We start from the raw sequence: 24,521 nt of genomic DNA, 5'->3' as shown, positions 1-24,521 counted from the left end.
CCCCTATTTTAATTTAATTTTTAATTTATTTTCTGGTATTATTAAATTAGATAATTTATTGTCGAGGACCTCAAGAGACGAATTAAATAGGACAAAATATTAATAAAAATTATGGTTGTTGAGTAATATAAGGAGTTTTAATAAAATTATTTACATATTATTACAAAAATTAATTAATTTCGTGTGTGTTAAGTATTATGAAGAGTTTTAATCAATTTATTACCATGTTTAATTAAAAAAAATAGGAAAATGTTAATATTGGTGGGTGTTCAGTAATATGAAGAGGTTTAATTAATTTATTAACATGTTTCGTTATAAAAAAAATTAAAAATAATGAATTAAATAGGAAAATATTAATAATGGTGAGTGTTTAGTAATATGAAGAGGTTTATTTAATTCCTTAATATGTTTTGTTACAAAAATTTTAATTAAAATTTCAATTTTAATTATAAATTATGAAATTTATTAACATGTTTTATTACAAAAAAATTCAATTAAAATGTCAATATTAATTATAAATTATGAAATTTGATGTAAATTTGTAAGGGTTATGTAAATTTTGGAAGACAATATATTTAATGTACAAAATTAATTTAAGAATAATGATAATATCCTTTAATATTATAGATATAAGTGAATTAAATTAATTTATAGATAAATGATTTAAATTAATGTCATGTAATAATAAATTGATAATCCATGTCACATTAATTCGCCATGTCACATTAAAAAATTGAAACATCACATATAAATATGACACATCATGTTAAATTTTAATCTAGGTGGCTTTTTGGATCCTACATGGCTTTGTCTAAGTGGCGTTTATTTGTCATTTTAGGGTAGCCTTTTAATTATATTTTATAGATTACAGAATTTTTCATGGTACCCCTTAATTTTATCAACTTTTTCATGGTACCCCTACTTTCCATTATTTCATATTTATTAACAATTTTTAATTACTAATTTATTACCACATCATCAAAACTTAACGTACATCTAACGGTCGTTACATTAAGGGTACCATAGGTACAAAAATGCAACCTCAAGGGTAGAATAGGCAGATTCTTAAAAGCAAGGGTACCATGGAAAATCTCACAAAATTAAAGGGTACCATGAGAGATTTCCGAAAAACAAATTGTTCTATAAGACTATTTTTAGCAAAAGATTATCCTAATAACACATAGCCCAACTAAATAATTTAATAAGCTTGTAAAATAATACTTCATTCATTGAAATCCAATACACACATATGCATTTTACATGTTTGACAGTGCACATTTTAGATCGTTAATGTCTTTTTTTACATATTAGTAAAAAATTATAAAAGCTTTGTGTTGTTATTGCACTACTTAAGACGAATCAAATAAGATTCCACATTAATATATTTTTCTCTTATTCCGTCTTACTCTGAATAATCCTCTCTATTTCTTTTTCCACCTATTCACAATTAAGGCTCAACATTGGTCCAAGACCGAACCGGACCGAAAATAAAAATTTAGTGGCCCGAAAACCGGACCTAAAACTTTCGGCCTTGGACCGGAACGAACCCGAAATATTTGGCCTGGTCCGGGTTTGGGGACCGAAATGGACCTAAAACTAGTGTTTTTACTATTTCATATACGATAATTACATTTTAATTCCGTTAAATAAAATGTATTTAAATAATATGACAACTCTTTTTAAAAAAATCATTGACAATACTAATTTATAATGTCTTTTGAAGATAAAATATTAATTGATTCATAATATTTAATGAATAGTCAATAAAAACATGAAATTTGGTCTATTCGGTCCGGACCTAAATTAACCGGTCTTAATCAGACCGGATCGAAGACCAAAACTTGAAAAAAATGAAGACCTAGGTGAAGACCTAAATTTTGTCCATTCGGTCTTAAAAATGAAATTGGGTCCATTCGGTCCAGACCTAAATGAAGACCTAAATTTGTTCGCCCCCTATTCACATTACCTTTCCTATTTCTATTCTTAGAAAGTGTTTGTGTGATACAAATTTAATTGTATGTTCATACAAAAATGACTCATAAATGATAAATGTATGAATTAGGCAAATAACACAATATCGGTTTGTTAAAAAATAATTTCAAAGATAGAGGATTTTCTCAATGGTACCTCTGAACCTTTTCATTTTCTAAACGGAAATTTCTTATGATACCCTCGAACTTTAGCAGATTACACATGATACCCCGCATTTTAATTTCTTATATATCGCACCCTTGTGTTTATCTTTTCCATTCCCTGAATACCCTTTGGCAAATTTCCATCATAACGTCGTTACTCCCATGACTTGTTATACCTTTTTTTTTATTATCTAACACACTAAGGCTCCGTTTGGCAAGACATTTCAGGTACCTGATTTGGTCAAAGTAGCTTATTTGACCAAAGTTTCAGGTACCTTATTTTTTTGTAAGCGTTTGGCAAGTAGCTTATTTAATCAAATAAGCTACCTGAAATGAAATGCTACTCTATAATAAGTTTCAGGTACCTGATTTGGTTTGATTTTCCATTTTTACCATTTAAATCTATAATATTAAATAATTATCATATCCTTTTACGTTATTTCATCAAAATCAGTTACCTTTTCAGTTAGTTTGCCAAACATTTTTTTATATAATCAGCTAACTTATCAGTTCCTAATTTTCAGCTACCTTACCAGTTACCTTTTCGGATTTCAGTTAGCTTTTCAGTTTTCAGCTACCTTTTCAGTTAGTTTTACCAAACATAGCCTAAAACTTCATAATCTAATAAACTAACATTTAATATCCAAATAACAATAAACAAATAACAAAACATACTCAATTACTCGTTTAATTACTCATATGAGTAACGGCGTTATAACAGAAATTTGCCAAAAGGGCATTTTGGGAAAAGAAAAGGTAAACACAAATGTACCATATGTAGAAACTTAAAATGAGGGGTACCATGTTTAATCTGCCAAATTTCAAGGGTACTGTTGGGCCCTAAATTATCCTGCCTGATCAGGTATAGCCCAGGTAACAGCCAAGGACAACTTCCAGGCAAAAGATATCTAAAATCGACATTACTTCAACACGGATAGGCACCAAGCGGGGAGTTGATAGAAGAAGCGAAAGATAACCCGAACTGAAAAGGAAAAGCACCAGGCTCTGCAGGCAACAAACAGCGAGTTTTATATATGTTCCCTACAAAAAGGAAGACCAATTCCAGAAAGCAAAGATATAGGGGAGCAAGTCAAAGCAACGGCTAAGAAAGAAGCAACCATCTCCGGGTAAATAGGGCACACTCCTATTTACAGGGAAAACCTAAACTAACACAAAGACAATTGGAAGCAACCACCTATAAATAGAAAGGAAGAGAAGACAAGAAGGATTATCTGAAAGACCATCACTTTTACTCATATTCTTTGTATTCTTAAGCAATATATTCGCACATCACGCCCGATATAATAATACTCGTCAGGCTATCGAGAATCATAGTAACAATCACTCCTGGCTTGGTGCCCGTGGTTTTTCCCTTATTCCCAGGGTTTTTCCACGTATAAATCCTTGTGTCATTATTTATTAGTTTGTTTTACATTTAATTATACCAATCAGGCAAGTTATTCGAGTTAGATCACCCTACATATAAATCCCTGGCGGACGCTCTAGATCAATAAAAATCCTGCCAAAACAATTGGCGCCCACCGTGGGGCATCTAACTCAAAAATAATCAAAAGCCCACCATCAAATACCACAAAAACTAAGAAAAATGGCAGGAGATAGCATTGAGCAACAATTAGTCTTTGCGCAAACAACAGATTGTTGGAGATGGAACAATGAAACAAAAAATGATCCAGCCAAGTGAAGTGGCAAAATTGAAAGAATCGAATCCGGCCTAAAGATACATTTGGGAGAAAAAGCTTCAGGATCAAAATTGAAAGTCCACTGGCACACCATTCTCCTCCATCATAAGGAACATTGACTTCTCCAATATTGGTACTCCAATTCCATCAAAATCCAAAGCAGGAGAAGAAATGGACTCAGGAGAACTCCAAAATCAAGAACTCAAGATCGGACTAACACGGCCATTATGATGGCTATGCTCCAGAAATCCAAAAACTTCACGAGAGATTTGAAAAGATCCCAGGAGTTCCTACCCCAATTGAAGAAGCAAATCCAGAAAGCTATCTTTGATTCACCCTTCGTGGATGAAATAGCAAAGATAGACTGCGCCAAAGAAATTTGTGATTCCCTCAATGAGAATCTATGATGGAACCACCGATCCACAAAACCATGTTGCCTATTACAAGCAAAGGATGATGGCAGCATCAATTCCCGATGAACTACGTCAAGTATGCATGTGTAAGGGATTTGGAACAACTCGAATGGACTGCCTTGCAATGGTACATAAACCGCCAAATGGAAGCATCAAGTCCTTTCTTCGACCTGGTCAATTCTTTCAATCATCGTTTGCCAAGCAGCAGGAACTAGAAAAGAGATCCGTGGACTGTACATGGTTAAACGAAGCCTGGAGAATCCATCGATCATACATGACAAGATTCAACAAAGAAAAAGTCTCAATCCCGGATGTGATGTTGGAGCGTACCGTTGAAGCTTTGAGGCAAGGGCTACCCCCGGAAGTGACTTCTACGATGAAATGACCATGAAGCCCTGTCATACCTTTGAAGATGTCCAAGCATTAGCCATAGGCTATATCAGTGGAGGAAGACAAAGGCTACAAGGCGAGATAATACCGACAACAACTCAGGATATGACAAAACCAACGGGAAAAGCTTTAACAACAAAGGAAGCGAGTTCCAGGCCATCTCCCTACACAAGACCTGACAGATCGAAGTCAACTATACACATGAACAACGAGGTAACTCCTATACTTATCCTCCTGTCCGGGAATATAACTTTCTCTGTTGACATTGCGGGATTAATCAAGAGGCTTGACCATATGGGAGACATTGTCAAGTGGCCAAAGAAGTCAGACAACCCCAACTCAAGAAAGGACACCACCAGGTGGTGTGAATTTCACATGGACATAGGTCACACAAAAGAAGAATGCCTGGGATTACGGAGACAAGTGGCTTACCTGCTAAAGAAAGGATACCAGAAAGACTTGATGCCAACAAAGAACAGGGAAGATGACGGAACAAGAAGAAACACAAAAGGCAACAACAGCGTGACCTACCCCCTCGCACCACCCATTTATGAAGTCAAATTCATCAATGGAGGATCGAAAATTTGTGGCTTTGACCAGTTAATTTTGCTAAGAAAATTGCCAGGGAGTCAAAAATGAAATCTCCTTTTAAATCTATCAATTTACCTCAAATTACTTTTGACGACAACGATATGCGGGGCATTCCGGACCTCCACCATGACAACTGGTAATCACCATGCAAATAGGGACTGCACGTATCATGAGAATCCTGGTAGATGGAGGCGATTGAAGTAAACCCGATCATGCTTGATGTCCTTAAAGCAATGAAGATTGATGAAAGCCAAATCATAAAGAAGTCTAATGTCCTAGTAGATTCGGTGGAGAAACAAGAAACACATGGGAGAAATACACGCCCACATATGTGGAAGGAGTATCTTCATATGAAATATTTGGAGTCTGGGATCGCCTGTCATCCTATAATGCCATATTGGGAAGACCATGGATCCACAACGTAAGAGCCATACCCTCCACCTATCACCAATGCATCAAAATACCAGCGAGAATGGGGAGTAGCAACCATTAAAGGTGAACAAAAATCTGCCCAGGAATGTTATACGAGTCATGAAGCCTTCCAAGACAGGTAAGTCCCTCGCCTAGCAATTACGATGACCTGTCGGGACAACTCATGTGGCGAAAACCAAAATGGAAACCGATCAAGTAATTTTAGACCACGAGTACCCGACAGGCACGTCTTGGTAGGATCGATGTCCCCGATCATATCAGGCGAATTAGTAAATTTTCTTAGAGGTAAATCTTCATGTTTTGCCTGGTCACATTTTGATATGACCGGAATAGATGCCAATATTATTACACATAAACTAAATGTTGATGAGTCTTATAAGCCTGTCGTGAAAAGAAGAAAGTTTGCATTTGAAAGACATGCTATCATTAATGAAGAAGTAGACAAACTATTGGACATGGGGATGATAAGAGAAGTCATGTACCCTAGCTGGCTAGCCAACGTAGTGGTGGTTCAAAAGAAGAATGGCAAGTGGAGAGTTTGTGTAGATTACACTGGACCTCAATAAAGCCTGTCCAAAAGACCCATTTCCACTCCCACACATAGACGCAATGGTGGATGCTACAGCAGGACACGAACTCCTGACATTCATGGATGCCTCAAGTGGATTCAACCAAATCAAGATGCACCCATCTGATCAGGAACATACTGCATTTATCACGGAAAGGGGCATATACTGCTACACAAAGAATGCCCTTTGGCACGAAAAATGCGGGGGCAACATACCAACGCCTGGTCAATACAATGTTTAAAGACCAAATAGGGGACACCATGGAAGTCTATATTGATGACATGGTAGTTAAATCAAAGAAAGTCAAGATCATGTCGGGACTTGGAAACGACCTTTAAAATCCTAGAAGATTTCAATATGAAACTCAACTCATCCAAATGCCATTTCGGGGTATCCTCGGGAAAATTCTTGGGGTACATGGTGACCAAAAGAGGAATAGAAGCTAGCCCAGAACAAATAAGAGCCATACTAGAACTGGAATCCCCAAGTCGGTCAAAGATATTCAAAAACGCGACAGACGAGTTGCACCACGAATAGATTCATTTCGGATCATCGATAAGATGCAAGGCATTCTATGACCTACTCGGGAAGAACAAAACATTCAAATGGTTGCACGAACACGAGTCGGCCTTCCAGGAGCTCAAAACATACCCGACTACACCTCCGCTACTTGCCAAACCAGACAAAGGAGAACCCTTGACGGTCTACCTATCATCACGAAACCGCAGATAAGTGGAGTCGACCAAAGAAATTGATGGCCAACAACATCCAGTCTACTATGTAAGTAAAAGTCTCCTAGATGCAGAAACCAGGTATGGCCTACTTGAAAAATATGTACTTGCTTTAGTAATGTCCTGCACTAAACTTCGACCTTATTTTGAAAGCCACCCAATCGTTGTAAGAACCAACTTGCCTATCAAATCTGTCCGAGAAAGCCCGAGTTATCGGCAGAATGGCAAAATGGTCAAGACAAATCAAGACACCTATGATATAACCTTTGAACCCGGACGGCAATTAAATCTCGGGCATTAGCAGACTTCGTGGTGAATTCGGTCCTACCCTAGAACCAGACCTCATAAAAGAGGGCAATCTTCTTGACACCCAAAAAATAGACCAGGAATGGACTCTCCATGTAGATGGGCCAACAAATATGAAAGGCACTGGCCTAGGATTAGTCCTAAAATCACCACAGGGAGACCCGATTGCACGAGGCTATTAGTTGTGAGTTCAAAGCCACGAATAATGAGGTGAATATGAAGCCACGATTCTTTGGATTAAAGGTATGTATAGAACTCGGTGTAGCAAACCTCAAGGTAAAAACCGACTCTCTTTTAATTTCCAATCAAGTTAAAGGAGTATATCTTTGCAAAAGATTCAAAGATGATACTCTATTTGGAATATGTCAAAACCTTTGCAAAAAATTGAGAACCTTTGACATTGACCAAATACCAAGGGACCTAAATACCCGGGCGGATGCCCTAGCCACTGGGATCAAATTTCAGCCCTTTGTGTTTGACAAAATACCCATCGTCCCTGCTTTGGAACCAACCATAGAAAGGCACGAACAAATTTGCCCTATCCAGGAAGATACAAATTCTGGACTAAACCTTACTATGATTGGTTCCTGCTGGGATACTCCCTACAAATAAAAACGAAGCAAGGGCCCGAAAATCAAAGCATCCACTTATACCATTATAAATAACACCTTGTTTAAAAAGTCTCAGACTGGACCTTACTTACGTTGCCTGGAACCAAATGAAGCCAGCCAGGTCATAGAAGACATACATAATGGATACTGCGGAAATCATAAAGGTAGAAGGAGCACGACAAGCAAAATTCTCGGGACAGGCTACTTACGGCCAACCCGAGAGCCGATCGCATAGCATACAGACTCAAAATGTGAAGCTTTGTCAAATCCATTCCCCTTATATCCATCAACCATCGAACTACTACATTCCATCTCGGCCCCTGGCCATTTATGAAATGGGGCATGGACATAGTAGGAAGCTACCTCGGCGCCTGGACAGAAAGTCTTCATGCTAGCAATGATGACTACTTTTCCAAATGGATAGAGGCAGACTCTTACAGGCAAGTCAAAGAAAAAGATGTCATATCATTTATCAAAAGGAACATCATATGCAGATATGGAATACCTTGAGAAATAGTCGTGATAATGGAACACAATTTGTGGGAAAAAGAACAACTAATTTCTGTGCACAATGGAATATCAATCTAGTCACATCTACACCAGGCTACCCTAAAGCCAACGGCCAAGCAGAATCAAGCAACAAAGTAGTAATCAGTTTGCCTGAAGAAAAAGTGAAAAGAAGAAAAGGAAGATGGGCGGAAGAGCTCCCCTAGTCCTATGGGTCGACAGGACCACACCCAAAACACCCACAGGCCAAACACCATATTCCCTGGTCTATGGTCACAAGCGATAATACCAGCGAGAAATTCATGTGCCAACTACGAAGAAGCGACTGAACACAATAGAAGAGAACAGGCCCCTATTACAAGATAACCTACTCTTAACGAAGAACCGAGAGATGCACCAAAAGTCGGGATAGCCGCCTACCAACAGAGCGGTAGCCGGAAGTTACAACAAGAATGTCAACATCGAGTATTCAAAGAAGGAGACTGGTACTAAGGAAAGTTTTCCCCAACACCAGAGAAAAGAACGCAGCAAACTAGCCCCTACATGGGAAGGCCCGTACTTAATTGATTCAATAGTGGGACAAGGAGCTTACAGGCTACAAACTTTGGAAGGAGAAATGATCCCAGATCTTGGAACATTTCCCACTTAAAACTATTTCATATCCGAGAAGGGTAAAATCACCCACCCTATATACATGTGCTAAATTCCATACCGCTATGTGCTAAGTTACCACTTAAAACTATTTCATACCCGCTATGTGCTAAGTTGCTTACATGTTATTTTTAATTTTACCCAAAACTTTATTTCAAATCCTGAAAACTTGTTTTATGCCTTCTTTTCACTTATTATATGTTACACTTTAGGCTTAAACAAATGTTCAGGATTGAGGGCCACTCCACCCAACCCGAAACAAACATTTCTAAAAATGTTCTAATTTGGCACCGCCCGCCTAACCCGAAAAATAAACTCGAGCTCAAGTACATAAAAAGACAAGTACAAAGGTGGAATAGACCATAGTACTTGTCAAAAAGCCCTCTCGACAGTGAGGGCCATAAGCCCTCCGACCAAGCAACCACCCTCATTCTTATAAGCCCTCCGACAGGCGAGATAAAGCCACCATTTCCTATAAACACGGGAATGAGGGCCATAAGCCCTCCCGACAGGCATTACTCTAACAAAAAATATCACATGAATGTACAGGTACAAATCCCAGTCAAAAACAACAAGAAAATCAAGGAAAGGATATATATATTAAAACCTACCAGGAATACACCCTCCCAGCAGAAGAACACACCGTTTATCAGGCAAAGCCAACAAAAACCAAAACAAATCCTAAATTATTTGTTCAGGGAACATCCCCCACTGAATAGGCCAAAACAACACAAAATCCCACAAACAGAAAAAATCAAACTAGCCCACCTTGGACACGATGAGCAGAACCAATCCCCTCATCAGTTGACCTCCTCTTCTTCATCTCCTTCACCATCTTTGTTTTTCCCTTTGGATGGAGGAGAGTCCACCTCCTCGTCGCATGCAACTTACAAAGCTCGGGATAAGTGATATTGAGATCAGCCAATTCCGATCGGGATTCCAAAAAGGCGACTTCGCAGGCTCTTTCATAGCATCCACACGACCCTTGCCAAAGAAATACAATGCAACATCTTTATACCTGGCCTGAACCTCATCCCTCTCTACAGCCAACTCCTCATTTACCTTTAATCGCTCCTGCATAGCTTTGTTTTTCACCTTCAATTCTTCCTGGGCAATATCAAACTTAGCCTCGAAGAGCTTTCAAGGCATCCCGAGCGATTTCACCTTAGCGAGACTCCACCAAAGAACCGAGCCTTCCCGCCTCATTATCCTCCCCTTCAACGAATGATTCTCACCCCTTGGACACCTCCAAATCACTTTAAACTTGTCAAGCATCTTTCTTCAAGATTTGTACCTCCCAATCCAAGGCATTTTTAGACCATGGATGATTCGGTTGACAGGCACTCCTCAAAGACATCATTAACATTCTAAAACAAAAGAAAATGCCCATCTAAGCCACAAAAAAGAAAACACACACAAAAACCCACAACAAACAAAGACAAAAAATATATACCTCCTGAAGCATGGTAACCAGGTTGGCAAAGATAATCCCTCGGAACGATACATAGCAGCCAAAGCACGAGCGAAGCTTCCTCTGCTGGTACTTGAAATAAGGATCATCAACCACAAAAGCCCGAGCTCGAATTTGATCCTTAGCAAACTGGACCTCATCCATACGAGCCCCGACTCCCCTGACCTCATGAACTCCTCCCAAAGACTCATCCACTCTCTTCCTCTTCTCAAGACGATCACTTTCATCCACAATCTTTTCAGCGACACCAACCGAGCCCCCGCACGATTCCCGAATTTGAACAAAGACTATCACTCCCCGTTGCCTCACTACTCTTTGACTTCCCCTGTAATTTGAGAAACCCCGCCTTCACCAAAGACAGACCAAAACTAGCACCCGAGAAGCCCGGTAGCCGCACGACGAGTTTCTAAATCAAAGAATATAAGCATGAATCCAATACAGGAAACAGAATGACAAAACAAGCAAAAGAACTTACTCCCCGACGAAGATGCCCCTGGAACCTTAGTTCTCTTCACAGGCTTATAAGTGCTCAACTTAGCCTTCTTAAAACGAGGCATAGCAGCTTGCCCCCCTGCATAAAAGGCCAAGCCCTCTCCTCTTGAGCAACGCCATAAACGCTCGCTATCCGGTCACCGAGGCCCCTCAAAGATCGGGATCATTCACCCGGTCATTTACTAAAAGAAAGCACGGGCAAAGTAAGTAAACTCTCCAAAAAATATTATTACCAAACCAAAAAAAATAATGCGGGGAAAGAAAGATTACCTCCTTCAACAAATTTGAGTAATTAAGATAGTCCGGTCGGGGGCAATTGAGTCACCTTGATAAACATATAAGTTTGAGCCCGAGCCTTTATCATCCCCCGAATCAAAATTGGTGATCGGGTGAGCCATCTTTGACCCGACTCGAAAATTAAACCTCCCAAAGAGAATGACTCTTGGTGATAGAGCGTTCTTAAAATGATCCAGGGTAATAACCAACTTATGCTTAGAGCATAAATGCTCAATAGAATGGACAATCTTCCAAACCATTGGCATGAGTTGAAACGGAGGAACCCTAATAGCCCTAATCACCTCGGTCATAAAAGGAGAAAGGGAAGTTGACCACCACCCCGAAAGCCCACTCAAAAAATAGAACCAACCGGGCTACTCCAATTAGCCCCGATAGGACCATTCTCAGAATCAAACTTGACCCCATGAGGAATGAGACCCCGCCCTTTATATAATGCTCAAAAGCAGGTTTCAATTGATTAGCCTCATGGAAAGAGCGCCAAAGCCTTATTAGGAGAATACTCAACCCCTTATAAGACATAGACAGAATCTCCGGAGGAGGAACAACCTCCACCACATCATCCTCGGGGATGACATCGGGACCCCTCAACCTCGGCAGAAACCATTTCAACTTCAACAGAACTTTTTCAACCTCGGCAGGAGCTTTTGAAGTCTTTGTCTTTTCTCCGCCACCAGCCATATATTATTTTTTGGGAAATGAATTTTTTACAAAGAGAGAATTTTTTAGAAAGAGAAAGAAGAAAATTAGAGATTGGAATGTGAAGACATACACGGAATAAGCAGGATATTTATAGCCGCAAAACTATAACGACTAGGAAAGCAAGTGGTTAAGATCAATCATGACTCTCCTAGGGTTTTGTGAACCTACCCTATTTATGGTAAGTAACCGTTACAAGAAGTTGAATCAAACACAAATTCTGAATCCGATAGAAAGTCCCTGCACAAATCACTTGTCTGGCCCAAATTTTTATCTCCTCATTCTGGCGGACCCAATAAAGGAATAAGCGAGATAAGGGGCAATTGTTGGGCCCTAAATTATCTGCTCGATCGGTATAGCCTGTAATGTGACCAAGGACAACTTCCAGGCAAAAGATATCTAAAATCGGCATTACTTCAACACGGATAGGCACCAAGCAGGAGTTGATAGAAGACAGCGAAAGATAACCAACGGCCTGAAAAGGAAAAGCACCAGGCTCTGCAGGCAACAAACAAATGAGGCGGTTTTATATATGTTCCCTACAAAAAAGGAAGACCAATTCCGTAAAGCAAAGATATAGGGAGCGATCAAAGCAACGGCTAAGAAAGAAGCAACCATCTCAGGGTAAATAGGGCACACTCCTATTTACCAGGAAAACCTAAACTGCACAAAGACAATTGGAAGCAACCACCTATAAATAGAAAGGAAGAGAAGACAAGAAGGATTATCCAAAGACCATCACTTTTACTCATATTCTTTGTATTCTTAAGCAATATATTCACATCACGCCCGATATAATAATACTCTGTCAGGCTATCCAGAATCATAGTAACAATCACTCCTGGCTTGGTGCCCGTGGTTTTTTCCCTTATTCCCAGGGTTTTTCCACGTATAAATCCTTGTGTCATTATTTATTAGTTTGTTTTACATTTAATTATACCAATCAGGCAAGTTATTCGAGTTAGATCACCCTACATATAAATCCCTGGCAGGACGCTCTAGATCAATAAAAATCCTGCCAAAACAGGTACCTTGGAAAATTTCCGTTTTCTAATAGTACCCTTCTTTTTCGGATTTATTTTTAACAAGCCATGTATCATGGCTATGAGTTCAGAAAACCGTAATATTTTTCAAGTTAATCGTCTTTATGTGATTTTCAAATTGACAGAAAAATCATTGATTTTTAAATTCGCAATTGACCGTTATAGTCAGTCAACGGTTTTGGATGAAAACAAATTCGCCTAGCCATAACTCTCTTCTACTAGTTCTAAAAGAGATGACTTTATTTCTAAATACATTGTCTTTATGAGAACTTTGAGTTGAAAAAAATATATAGTTTTCTGTATTCTTAGTAGCCAAGTGTTATGGCTAGTTCATGATTTATTTTTATAAAATGGAAACTAATAGTGAGGAAATGAAAATGTTGAGGAATATCATTGAGAAAAATATAGGTATTTCAGACGGAACAGGACACCGAAAACAAGTACACTCGAAAAAACCAAGTCATTAGATAGGCTGATCAACATGTTCTATTTATCCCTAAACAGTGTAAAGCCTAAACTTGAAAAATAGGAAAATATATATTTGGCTCAACATATATACCAGACGAGAAGGTCTCGCTTGTGGCCTCTCATAACATCTTTCGTATTTGCTCTTTCACTCACAGTTTATGAGAGATCACGTCCTTGTGACATATTAATTGTCCGCCACAATTGAAATTTGTGACACTTGGAAGTAATGTACTACATTTTCACGTACACAATCGGTAAAAGTAAAAAAAGATCACAAATAGTCATTTATTATAATGAAACATTTTATTCTCAAGTGAACAAAAATTGAAAATGAAACAAAACACCATAAAACCCAATATTTTGGATTTAACCAGTACGTAACAAAGGTAACGGCTGCGGGTTCTTTCGTTAAAAAAAAAAAAAAAAAAAAAAATTTGGTTACAAAAGCAAGAAAACACACGCATAAAACGCAGTGCAAATCTTATTCTCTAAAGCCACCATATCATATCCTTGATGAATCACACACCAATTCAAATTTCAAACATATAAGTGAGGATTGGCGGCGAGGTATTCGGAAGCAGTGTCGAACATGTTCTTGATATTCTGTTTTCCAGCTGCGACGTGGTCATCAGTAACCACAAAATCTCCCTTTGTGTGGTAGTTTGTCACCATCGTGTAGTGTGTCCCGTTCCCTGATGGCTCGAATGTCGTCTCGTGAACTACATATTCTATGTTTTCACGAAGGACATCACCTTCAATGGTGGTGTACTTGCAGTAGAACTTTCCTGCATCAATTTCATCCACTCTGTTTTTTGCGTACTTGAAGGGCTTCCCTTCAGGGAAGTTGAGTTGTCTGACAGACCCAACCGTGCCAGGTTCACCTTGAACAACGTCTACACTTTTCACAAAATCGGGTAACGCTTTTGGCATGAAATTATGGTTATCAATGCAGAAAGCATTAAACAACCTAGCTGCGGCCACAGGGCTATTGCAGTCGACCATTGTGTGTGTTGAAACTCCCATTATCGGTTTTTGTTAAGAGGCTAAATGAAGAAATAATATAAGATGTTTGAATTGAGGATTGCTAGTGAAATGAAAGAGGTTGATACAAATGTTTGCTATTTCGTCTCATATTTATAGCAGGGGCGTCTAACACCCCGTGCAACCACGGGCGGAGGAACCGGGCCTCCGGTTTTGAACACCGAATTTATAAGCCATATTGACTAAATTCAATACAAAAATTGAAGTATAGTACCCTTGTACACTCATATTTGAGGCCTCATTTTTTCTCGGTGCACCGAGCCTCCATTTGTTTTAAGACGCCCCTGATTTAGAGTGGAATTCCACAAGTAGTACGGAAATTATCATGCATCATTAGCATCAGGTCAAATATTGTGGACCTCTTAATATTGAATTACTTTGAAAAATGTATGTGAAGAGCATATCTTAATACAAAGTTGTCATATATACGCATACATCGGCCGACGACCAAGTCTTGAACGTGCTCCGCTTTACAAAATCATGACTAAGAGATATGAGCATTGAAAGTAATTTTTCAGAAAAGTAGGGACGTTAAAGGAAAAAAAAAAATGCAAATTTATGAGGTACCAGGAGAATAATCTCAATTATTTAATTGGTGCATAGAGTTAAAGTTGCATTTTTAAATTTCCGTAACATCAAATAAGAAAATAAATTTGGAATAAGAGAATATACATTTTCCAAATTTTTCTACTCCATGTCTCTAGTAATAGTTTACATTTTTTTTTAATAAAGAAAAAATAAAATAAATGTAAATTATTGACTAGACGGAGCGACTAACATATTGCTTAAATTGTACTCCGTATTAAAATGATTGAATTGGAGGGATTGTATGATAACGTCAACATGAAACTCAATAATACAAAATTAGTTTTTTAAAGTAGTAATGACAAACAAAATTAATTGCTCTTATTTTATGATTAATCAGTCCATAACGGTGTGTACTAAGAATAAAGGAATGGTCTTTCGTTTCGAAATATTAGATAGATTATTAATTTGAAGACTTTTCTTGCCATCAACATGAGTCCATGAGCAACCCTTGCTGAATAAGAAGAACTAAGAAGGCATTGATCTCTAGAAGGTCAAGGTCTATATATATCATTTTCAATATTGTTGCTAAACTAAACGATTTATAGTCATAGGATATAGATGACATGAATGGACTGACAATTTGAAGTAGGATTATTTCCTCTGATATATTTACACTTTCTTTATTTTGTGAGGGAAAAATAAAGGAAGTGTAAACATATCACTGGAACGGATGGAGTATTATACAAAATATTAAAACGGAATTGCTAAATTATGCATATTTTACTAGACCTTGTTTGGTTGTCATACGGGAACTAATCAATACTATATATTAAATCCAGAAACCAAAGGACTTCAATGTAATTAAAGAAAGTTATACAAATTAATTATACTATATAGTTTTAAATCACTAGCACCGTGTGATGGACCCGATTAAGGGATCTCAATGCAAATATTATATAGTCTGGGTTAAAATTAAATTATATAAAAGTTTGGTAATTTTCCTAAACAATTATAAGAGACTAAAACCTGGTTAATTTCCTTAAAATAAAATAATTAATTAAAATGGTCAATTTCCTTAAAATAAAATAATTAATTAAGATGATCAATTTCAAGGAGCCTAAAAGAAAGAAGATGCTTAATAATTTTCCTAAATATTTATAGAAGACTAGAATATGGTAAATTTTCTTAAAATAAAATAATTAATTAGTATAAATATGCACATTTATGGTACTGATGGGGCATATTCTGCACCCGCTGACCAAGTCAACACATTGAGCAAGGTCAAAGATATCCACAACAAGTCAACGGCTTAGACCCTAAGCAAGACGAGGCCTGTTTCGGCTGTCGATGGGTCCCGGCCAGGGGCAACCGACCAAGGGGCACACATCCGCGAACTCATATCCAAGACCCCTCGGCGGTGGGTCAACGGGGCCCGCCGGCCGCCATAGGTCCCTCGGCCGAGGGGTAGATCGATCTTTCCACCGCTAGCCACTTGGCCACTACGTGACAAAAGGTGAAAGTCTATAAATACTCCTCAACTATCATTGAGGAAAGGATCCACAATTTAACCTAAGAATCACTATTCATCTGGTAATATCTTCCTTATCTCTCTACAATACGTATTTTGCCAAGTAACAACCACTTACCTCTCTAAGTTCTCGACTTGAGCGTCGGAGTGAGTTCGCTCGGTCCAAAGCCGAGCCCTCGATTTGTTCATCGTTTCAGAGACCGCAAGGAGGATTCAACTAAAGACGTCATTCTACAAGCACGGGTGGTAACATATAAGCGCTCGAAATTACACCCGGAACAATTGGCGCCGTCTGTGGGGAAAGATACTAGAAGCTAGTCACATTCATTCCCAAACAAAAAAAAAACAACAAAACAAAAACCCACCCAAAAAAGCTAAGAAGATGTTAAAACAACAAGAGGTATTCGTAACTGACGAAACCGAGTTCCGCCAAGATGATACCGTCCACAACTCTGGAGTTGCGCAGCCCTCCACCGGCCGGGTAATTCAGCCGGAGTACGGGATGCCAATAATACCAGATACGCCGCTGCCCGCCAACCAGGTCACCATCATGGGACATGTGGTTGATGTAGCGAAACTGAAACTACTCCTGGACCTCATTAGTAGTACGTCGGCTCACACTGTCACACCGACAAGAGCGGCGGAACCCGTCCCGGAGACCGGGGCCTCCGTAACGTGACTCAAGAGACTTGAATGGAGCACTGGAAGAAGCGGCCCCGTCAAGACGCCGGAGGAGCCCAGTGTGCGGTGGTAGACCTAAGCTCCTCCCGCACCCGCGGGAGGACAGCGTCGCGCCGGCACCGACGAGGCCTCGCCTCGGAGGAGTGAAAGAAGTCCGACTCGTCGAGTCGGAGAAGAAGCCCGACTTACCATAGTCGGAGGAGAAGCCCCACCCAAGACGAGGAGAGGGGCCGGACTAGGAATGCGAGGAGCCGATCGCCGCGTGTCATTCGACACGTGGTCGACGACCCCTCGGTGCCTATGTCCTTGACACCGCCGTGCCAACCAAACTAAAATTGCCGGCGTTCACTTACAAAGGGGATAGCGACCCCACCGACCATGCCGAGGCCTTTGAGTCGTACATGTCGGTGTGGGAACAACCCGATGAAGTCTGGTGCCGAGTCTTCCCAACGACCTTGCATGGGATGGCTCAGAGTTGGTACAAAGGGCTGCCCGACGGCTCGGATATCTTTTACGCCGACCTAAGGGACGCCTTCCTAGCCCAGTACTCTTGCAATAAGAGGAAGGCCGTGGAGACGTCGGACCTCCTAACTATTAGGCAGGAGGGGGGCGAGTCTCTACGAAGCTATGTGAAGAGGTTCGATGCCAAGGTTCAGCAAATTCGGGAGATAAATCCCCATTTGGCGGCCTTTGCCGATGAAAGGCCTCCCAAGGGGAGACTTGAAAACGAGCTCATCAAGTCCGGAGGCCTGGGCTTAGACGCATTTGCGGGAAGATGGCCGATCAAGCCATCAAGGTAGAGGACTATCACAAGACTGGTCGCCAGCCACGTGGCCGGGCACTCGAGAGAAGAAGAGCCACCGCGAGGACAACCCGGATGAAAGACGCCGTGACAATAATAGGTCACGGTCTCGATAAACTGCCAGAAAGCGAGCTCGGCGGGCGCCGGGTGGAGTTCGGGAACATACCACCAAAGGCGGTACCGTGATCACACCCCCGGTTGTATCTCGCCGCCGAGGTCTTCGCCCGAGCAAGGGCGAGGGCGAGAAATGGGAAAGGCCTCCCAAACCGAAGGGAGACGGTGACACGAGCCGATTGTGAGTACCACGGCCACACCGGTCACCTTATCGACAACGCCGCCGGCATCTGAAGAATGCCATTGAAGAGCTAATCCGGAAGGGGAGCCTCGGCAAGTATGTTGCCAAAGGCCAAAAGACTGAGGCCGGCGGTTCAAATAAGAAATCCGTCTTTGAACGGATAGGAGTGATCCATGTTGTCATCGGGGGCAACGAGAACGGTGGGTCCGCTCATGGGCACAAACGGCACCTGAACGAGCTGTATCAGGCCATCAACTTTGTGCCCAAAACAGCGGTCCCCGCTTCCAACATCCCCGATATGACTATTGGGAAGAAGGACTACGAGGGAGTCATCGCTCCTCACAGCGACCCACTCATAGTCCACTTGGACATCTCCAACCACCTGGTCAAGAGGTGCACGATTGACACACGGGCGCCTACACGAACATCATGTTCAGGGAATGCTTCCTCAACCTCGGCCTGAAAGACAAGGACCTAAGCCCTTGCACCAGTCCACCGTATGACTTCTCCGGGGCCGGACTAGTACTCCGGGGTCAATCGATGCCGGTGATGTTCGGCGAAGGGATTGCGGCTAAGAATGTCCTAGCTGAGTTCGTGGTCATTGACGGCTCGTCCGCCTACAACGTTCTTATCGGTCGAGTCACTCTGAGCGAGGCCGACGCAGTGATGTCCATACGGGCCCTGACACTGATGTATGTCTCGGACCGGGGGAAGCACATAAGATCGTCTCCAAGGACGAGAAGGACGAGGTGGTCAACATCCGGATATCCCGGAGGATGCAACTTGCAATCCCTCAAAGCGGCAAAGAAGTCGAGAGGGGAAAAAGCCCATCCTTACAACGGGAGGGCGACCTCATGGATGCAATCGACGGCTAACTAGGAAGGTGTGCCTTTAATAAGCCGTTAGAACACTGACGATCTCAGAGAGTACCTTGTAAAGTGTCGGAGGTGCCCAAGACAACTGTGGGTATCCCGGTACGTGTTTATATCTAATGAGGAATCGTCCAAGTTCTCCATCAAAGTGTTCATTCCCCAAATAGTCACTATCAGAAACAGGTACCGGCTCACACTGTCATACCGACAAGAGCGGCAGTCATCATCATCAAGAAGCAAGCGCCGTCGCAGTCACCCCAAGTAGTAGACGCTACGGCGATCACCCCAAGAGGTAGACGCGCAGCGATCACTCCAAGTGGTAGACGCCACGGCGATCATCATCAAGAAGCAAGCGCCGTCGCAGTCACCCCAAGTAGTAGACGCTACGGCGATCACCCCAAGAGGTAGACGCCGCAAAGTCACTCCAAGTGGTAGACGCCACGGCAATCACCATTAAGAAGCAGGCGTCGTCGCAGTCACCCCAGGAGGTAGACGCCACGATCACTACCAAAGACAAACTGGTGATACTCGCAAAAGCAATCAACATTCCTTAGGAACGTTAAACAGTTGAGATACGCACTCTAGACTGCCTCGGCCAGGCCGAGGCGAAAACAAAAGAGGCGCTCAATTAATAACGTGAGAAGACAACCCAGACGAAGACGAGAAAAGACCTCGGCCAAGCCGGAGGCAAAGCGAAAACGTTTACAGTTAAGACGCTCAACTACTAGCGCAAGAAGACAACTCAGAAAAATTGGGTAAAGACCTCGGCCAAGCCAGAGGCAAAACAAGCGAACTTTCACTAATAACAGCGGATTACAAACAAGAAGAAATGCAGACGACGGCCGTCCCCATAAGGATAAGCCAAAAGACAACCTACCAAAGCTGTACAAAATACAAGGAAAAAAGAGGCAAAAGGTTACAGATATCATTTAAAGCGCCAAAAGATGGCAGGGAGGAAAGACTGATCTAAAGCTAAAGCTATCCGAGGCGCCGGGAGAGCCTGGTGACAACCGCCCGTCTCCCTATGCCTGTTGCTGCTCGCCGTCAGCAGCGTTAGCAACATCGTCCTTAATAGGCGACCCAGAAGCTGTCTCAGCAGTCTCAGCTTTCTCAGCAGCCGCAGCCTCAGCAGCCTCAGCTGCCTTCATCCTCTCGGCTTCCTCTTTGGCTGCCCTAGCCTCCTCAGCAAGGGCCGCCTTCTCCGCGGCCGCCTCCGCCTCCCTCTTCACCCTTGCCTCCTCCTTGGCCTTTTCCTTCGCCTCTTCCTCCTTAGCTTCGAGCTTGTCATCAAACAGCTCGTCAAAACATCCCACGGAAAGGAGCCATCGAGAGGGAAGAGCTCCTCAATCACTTCCCTGGCAGCTCCTTCGGCCAGGTCCCGATATTGGGCGCACATGTTAGGGAGAAGAACGGTTTGGAGTTTCTCAATGTCCTCCTCCCTTTGGGCAATGATAGCATCCTTGTCCCGGACCACCTTCCCCGGGTCCGGAACAGTCCCTAAATTCGTTCCTCGTGTAAGGTAAAGGTCGGCGCGCTTCGAACAAAGTCACGCATCTCCCGCAGACTTGGCGGCCGGCCGCCGAGCCTCGCCTTGGCTCTCTCAAAGAAGGACTTCCTTTTCGCGTCCTCCCTAAGTTTTCTCTCAAAGACGGATCGCCTCTTGACCTCCGCCTTGGCCCTCTCGGCCTCCTTGTTCGCCGCGTCAAGTTCCGGCCTTAGCCGCTCGAGCGTGGGGCGGCCTCACCATGGTCTCCTCTTGCTCCATAATGTGGGAGCTGGCTAGCCGAGCCCACTTCGCCAGCCTCTTGGATATTTTTGCACCCTCCGCCACAAGCTCGGCGGGGGAAATCTTCCGAGGTAGGGAAGCGACGGTGACATTTCTATCGGCCCGCCTTCTCAGTCGCTTCTCCAATTGTCGCACGGTGAGAACGGCGGCCGCCGACGGTTGATCTACAAAAAGTCAATTAAAACATCCGTGTCAGTATACATGGACATATCGGAAAGCCACTCATCAGGAACGCCCAATGAGCCGGCTGAGTTTTGAGCCATAGGATAAATCGGTACCAGGCTTGGGATTCTTTGTCGGAGGGCCCATTTCCTTGCCGCCCTCGGTAGCAGCAGTAGAATGCAACAAAGCAGCAGCGGGGGTGGACCTTTTCCTCTTAAGGATGAGGGGAGATCCCTCCGCATCAGAGTCCTCCCCGTTGGTGATATCAACGATCTCCACCGTCTCCTTCTGGACTGAAGGGATGGAAGGTGGAACGGATGTCGACGCCGTCGCCACCGAAGGCTTTGTTTTCCGCGTTCGACGCGGCTGATAAGTAGCATTTTAGTCGTATTTTGCCCCGCATTTATACTTTATTCCGACTCGATTTTGTGTGCTTAATTGTCTAATAAGCTCATTTAATTACTAATTTATAATAATTAGTCGTATTAGTTATATTTAATAATTAGTCGGTTTTATATAATATTAGTATTATTTTATTATTATTATATTAATTTATTATTATATTAATTCAATGTGTAGGTGAAACGGGAAAGCAAGGCGGAATAATGAGACGGAAAATTGAGGAGCAAGCCAGATTGAGGTGAATTAAAGACGGGTCAAAGCTATTAGTAAAAAAACGAGAGACTAATGTTGAGTGGAATCAAAGGTCAACCTTTGACCTTTAACAATCAAAGTCAACAATCGTCTTCATCAGCGTTGCTTCACCATCATCATCAAGCTTCATCACCATTTTCGACATCACCATCAAACTCGTCCTCCATTCACCATTCATTCACTCACCTCACCTGTTTTCTCCTTCATTAACCAACCCGACATCATTCAGCCCTGCATTTCATCATCTTTAACAACAACGACACCATACCTTCCCTAGCTGCTCGACCTCCATTCATACATTAACAACCCACCATTTCCGCCATTTCCATTCATCAACACCTCCCCTGCATCTCCACCATACTCGACCTGCACCGTCATCTATCACCCCGCAACCATCACCTTTCACCTCCTTTTCATCATCATAAACTCCTACCTCCATCATCCGCCATCAACAATACCACACCACAACATTAAGCATTTGCTTATCCTTAGACAACCACCAATGATATCAGTCATCATCAACTCGCATCATGAACTCGGAATCAAAGCAACAACAGAATTGAAGCTTGAGTCCCCCGCCGTACCCGGCGATCGACTACCCACACCGGCAGGCACCAACATCAATTCCTCTCCTTTTCTTTGTGAACGCTACTCGGTCATAGCCACGGCAGCAGCCGGGCAACCGGCATACAACAACGCAGACAACATTATCGCATCAATTTGTGTTCCTATGCCGATGCCCCGGCAGCCGCCCCACCGGCAACCATACACACCTAGTGAATTTCCGCCTTTTCTTCATCTACTCGCTGCCGGCACCATGCCCCGGCCGCCGGTGGACCGGCATGGACTCCCCTGCTTCCGTTTTTGACTTTCCCTTTTCCCCTCTTACTGCTTTTGTTTTTTTTTAATAGAAAAAGTGGGTGTGCGTGTCAATGATTTTAGAATGTATCGATTAGTAGTTTTAATATGTGTCGATGATGGGGTATTAAGAGTATTATTATTAGATTATTATTATTATTATTATTGTTATCATTATTATTAGAGTAGTATAAAAGAGACACAACACATGACACTACCATTAGACATTAGACACTACCATTAGAATTAGAATAGAAATTAGATTAGTTCATCCTTCTCTCTCAATATTGTAGAACCCTAATATTTACTCTCTCATTTTCACTCAATAAAATTTGCAATCTTTCTTTAATTATTAGTTTAATTCTTCCCTTGTTTATGCAAGTTCTTCATCTCTCATTAGTATACAATTAGTATTTTGGGTTGTATTTGAAGATTAGAAGAAATTCATTCTTCCATTATTATCCAAGATTGCTACTTTCCTCTTTGTTGGTACAATTCTCATCTTTTGTTTGCATTTACTTTCATTTGTTTACATTTCTTATGTTGTTTAATTGTTATTCATCAAAAGTATTAGTCTTTATCATGTTTGCAATGTTTACTTGTATATTGTTGGAAATTGTTGGTAATTTCTCACCCATGAACATGTGTGAGTAGTCTTATCTAGGGTCTAGGGGGAATTTGGGTAATTAAGGGGATGATTTTGGGTTGTTAACCTTTTGAATTGGGTGATTATGTGGTTTCTACTCTTAATGCATTTGAAGTGTTTGTGGAAATGACTCAATGAAAATTGGACATTTCATTAACATGTTTGGCTTACCTTGGTGCATTGTGCTATTAGATAGTTTTAGAAGTGCTTATAGATGAGTTTTAATGAAAGTTAGAACATCTCTTTGATGCATTCGATCCGTCTTGGTGCTCATGCTATTGGGTAGTCTTTATGCTTTATTTGTAGCTAGTTCATCTCGATCAAGTGACAACTTATTGAGGAGCTTAAGGTGACTAAGAAATTAGTCTTAAACCCTTGACCACTATTATTACCCTTTTCTTGTTAGACCTTGTTTCTCCCCCTAATTGCCCTTTGTGAACCCAAAGACCTTAGCCTTCCATCAATTGAATACAATCCCATTTAGTTTAATTTATACCTTATTGCATATTAGTTTTAGATAAATCAACATCTTATTTTTATTTGGCTAAACTAAAGACTTAAACAAACCAAGTATCTAACCCCCGCCATCTTTGTGTTCGACACCCGAATAAATACTACTTTTATTTGGTTTTATAAATTGTTTTTGATTGGGAAGTGACGGCAAATCCCGTCATCAAAATGGCGCCGTTGCCGGGGATGGCGTTAGGTTATGCTTAGTTAGTTGAAGTTTCTAGCTTTAGTCTTTACTTGTTGTTTGCTTGTTTGTGTAGCTTGTGTGCTTCTTGTAGAGTGTGTGTGATTTTTGCCTTACCCTAGTGTGTAAAAGCACTAGGAGTCTTACGGTTTGTCAAGTTGTATGCCTAGGAGGAACCACCAAGCTTTGCTCTTTGACTCCGATCCCGAAAGGCTTTTTAGAGCCTTAAGGAATAGGACCATTGCAAGGGTTAGAACCTCTTCTCAAGCAACCATAAACCAAGCAAATTCACCCACCCAACCTCTCTTTGAAAACACAACACAACAACAACCAAACAACACCATTGATCACCCCCTAGAAAATCCTTTCTACAATTTCCAACTCCCAAATACTCCACCTCAAACACCACCCCCTCATATACCAAATCTACCACCAATGGCTTTACGTGACCATAACCGTCCTAACCACAAT

General features: G+C 41.5%; 2 protein-coding genes across 2 annotated transcripts in view; both read right to left on the bottom strand.

Moving 5' to 3' along the window:
- Window positions 1-13,943: 13,943 nt before the first annotated feature.
- LOC141649352 (major allergen Mal d 1-like) lies at window positions 13,944-14,591 on the bottom strand. Its single transcript, XM_074458060.1, has one exon. The coding sequence runs from the start codon at window positions 14,524-14,526 to the stop codon at window positions 14,041-14,043; it is 486 nt and encodes a 161-aa protein (XP_074314161.1). The 5' UTR covers window positions 14,527-14,591; the 3' UTR covers window positions 13,944-14,040.
- Window positions 14,592-15,811: 1,220 nt separating this feature from the next.
- LOC141597379 (lysine-specific demethylase JMJ26-like) overlaps window positions 15,812-24,521 on the bottom strand; it is a 40,147-nt gene continuing 31,437 nt past the window's right edge. The window contains exon 14 of the transcript XR_012522760.1: window positions 15,812-15,979. The gene's annotated coding sequence lies outside the window, so the exon portion shown is untranslated. The remainder of the gene's footprint in view (window positions 15,980-24,521) is intronic.

This window comes from Silene latifolia, chromosome 1, assembly GCF_048544455.1.
Source record: "Silene latifolia isolate original U9 population chromosome 1, ASM4854445v1, whole genome shotgun sequence".
Lineage (NCBI taxonomy): Eukaryota > Viridiplantae > Streptophyta > Magnoliopsida > Caryophyllales > Caryophyllaceae > Silene > Silene latifolia.
The sequence above is the reverse complement of the archived record's forward strand: the minus strand, read 5'-3'. Positions and strand labels throughout refer to the sequence as shown.

Coding starts and splice junctions, on each gene's coding strand:
- LOC141649352 (XM_074458060.1), bottom strand. CDS start 14,526: ATGGGAGTTTCAACACACACAATGGTCGACTGCAATAGCCCTGTGGCC.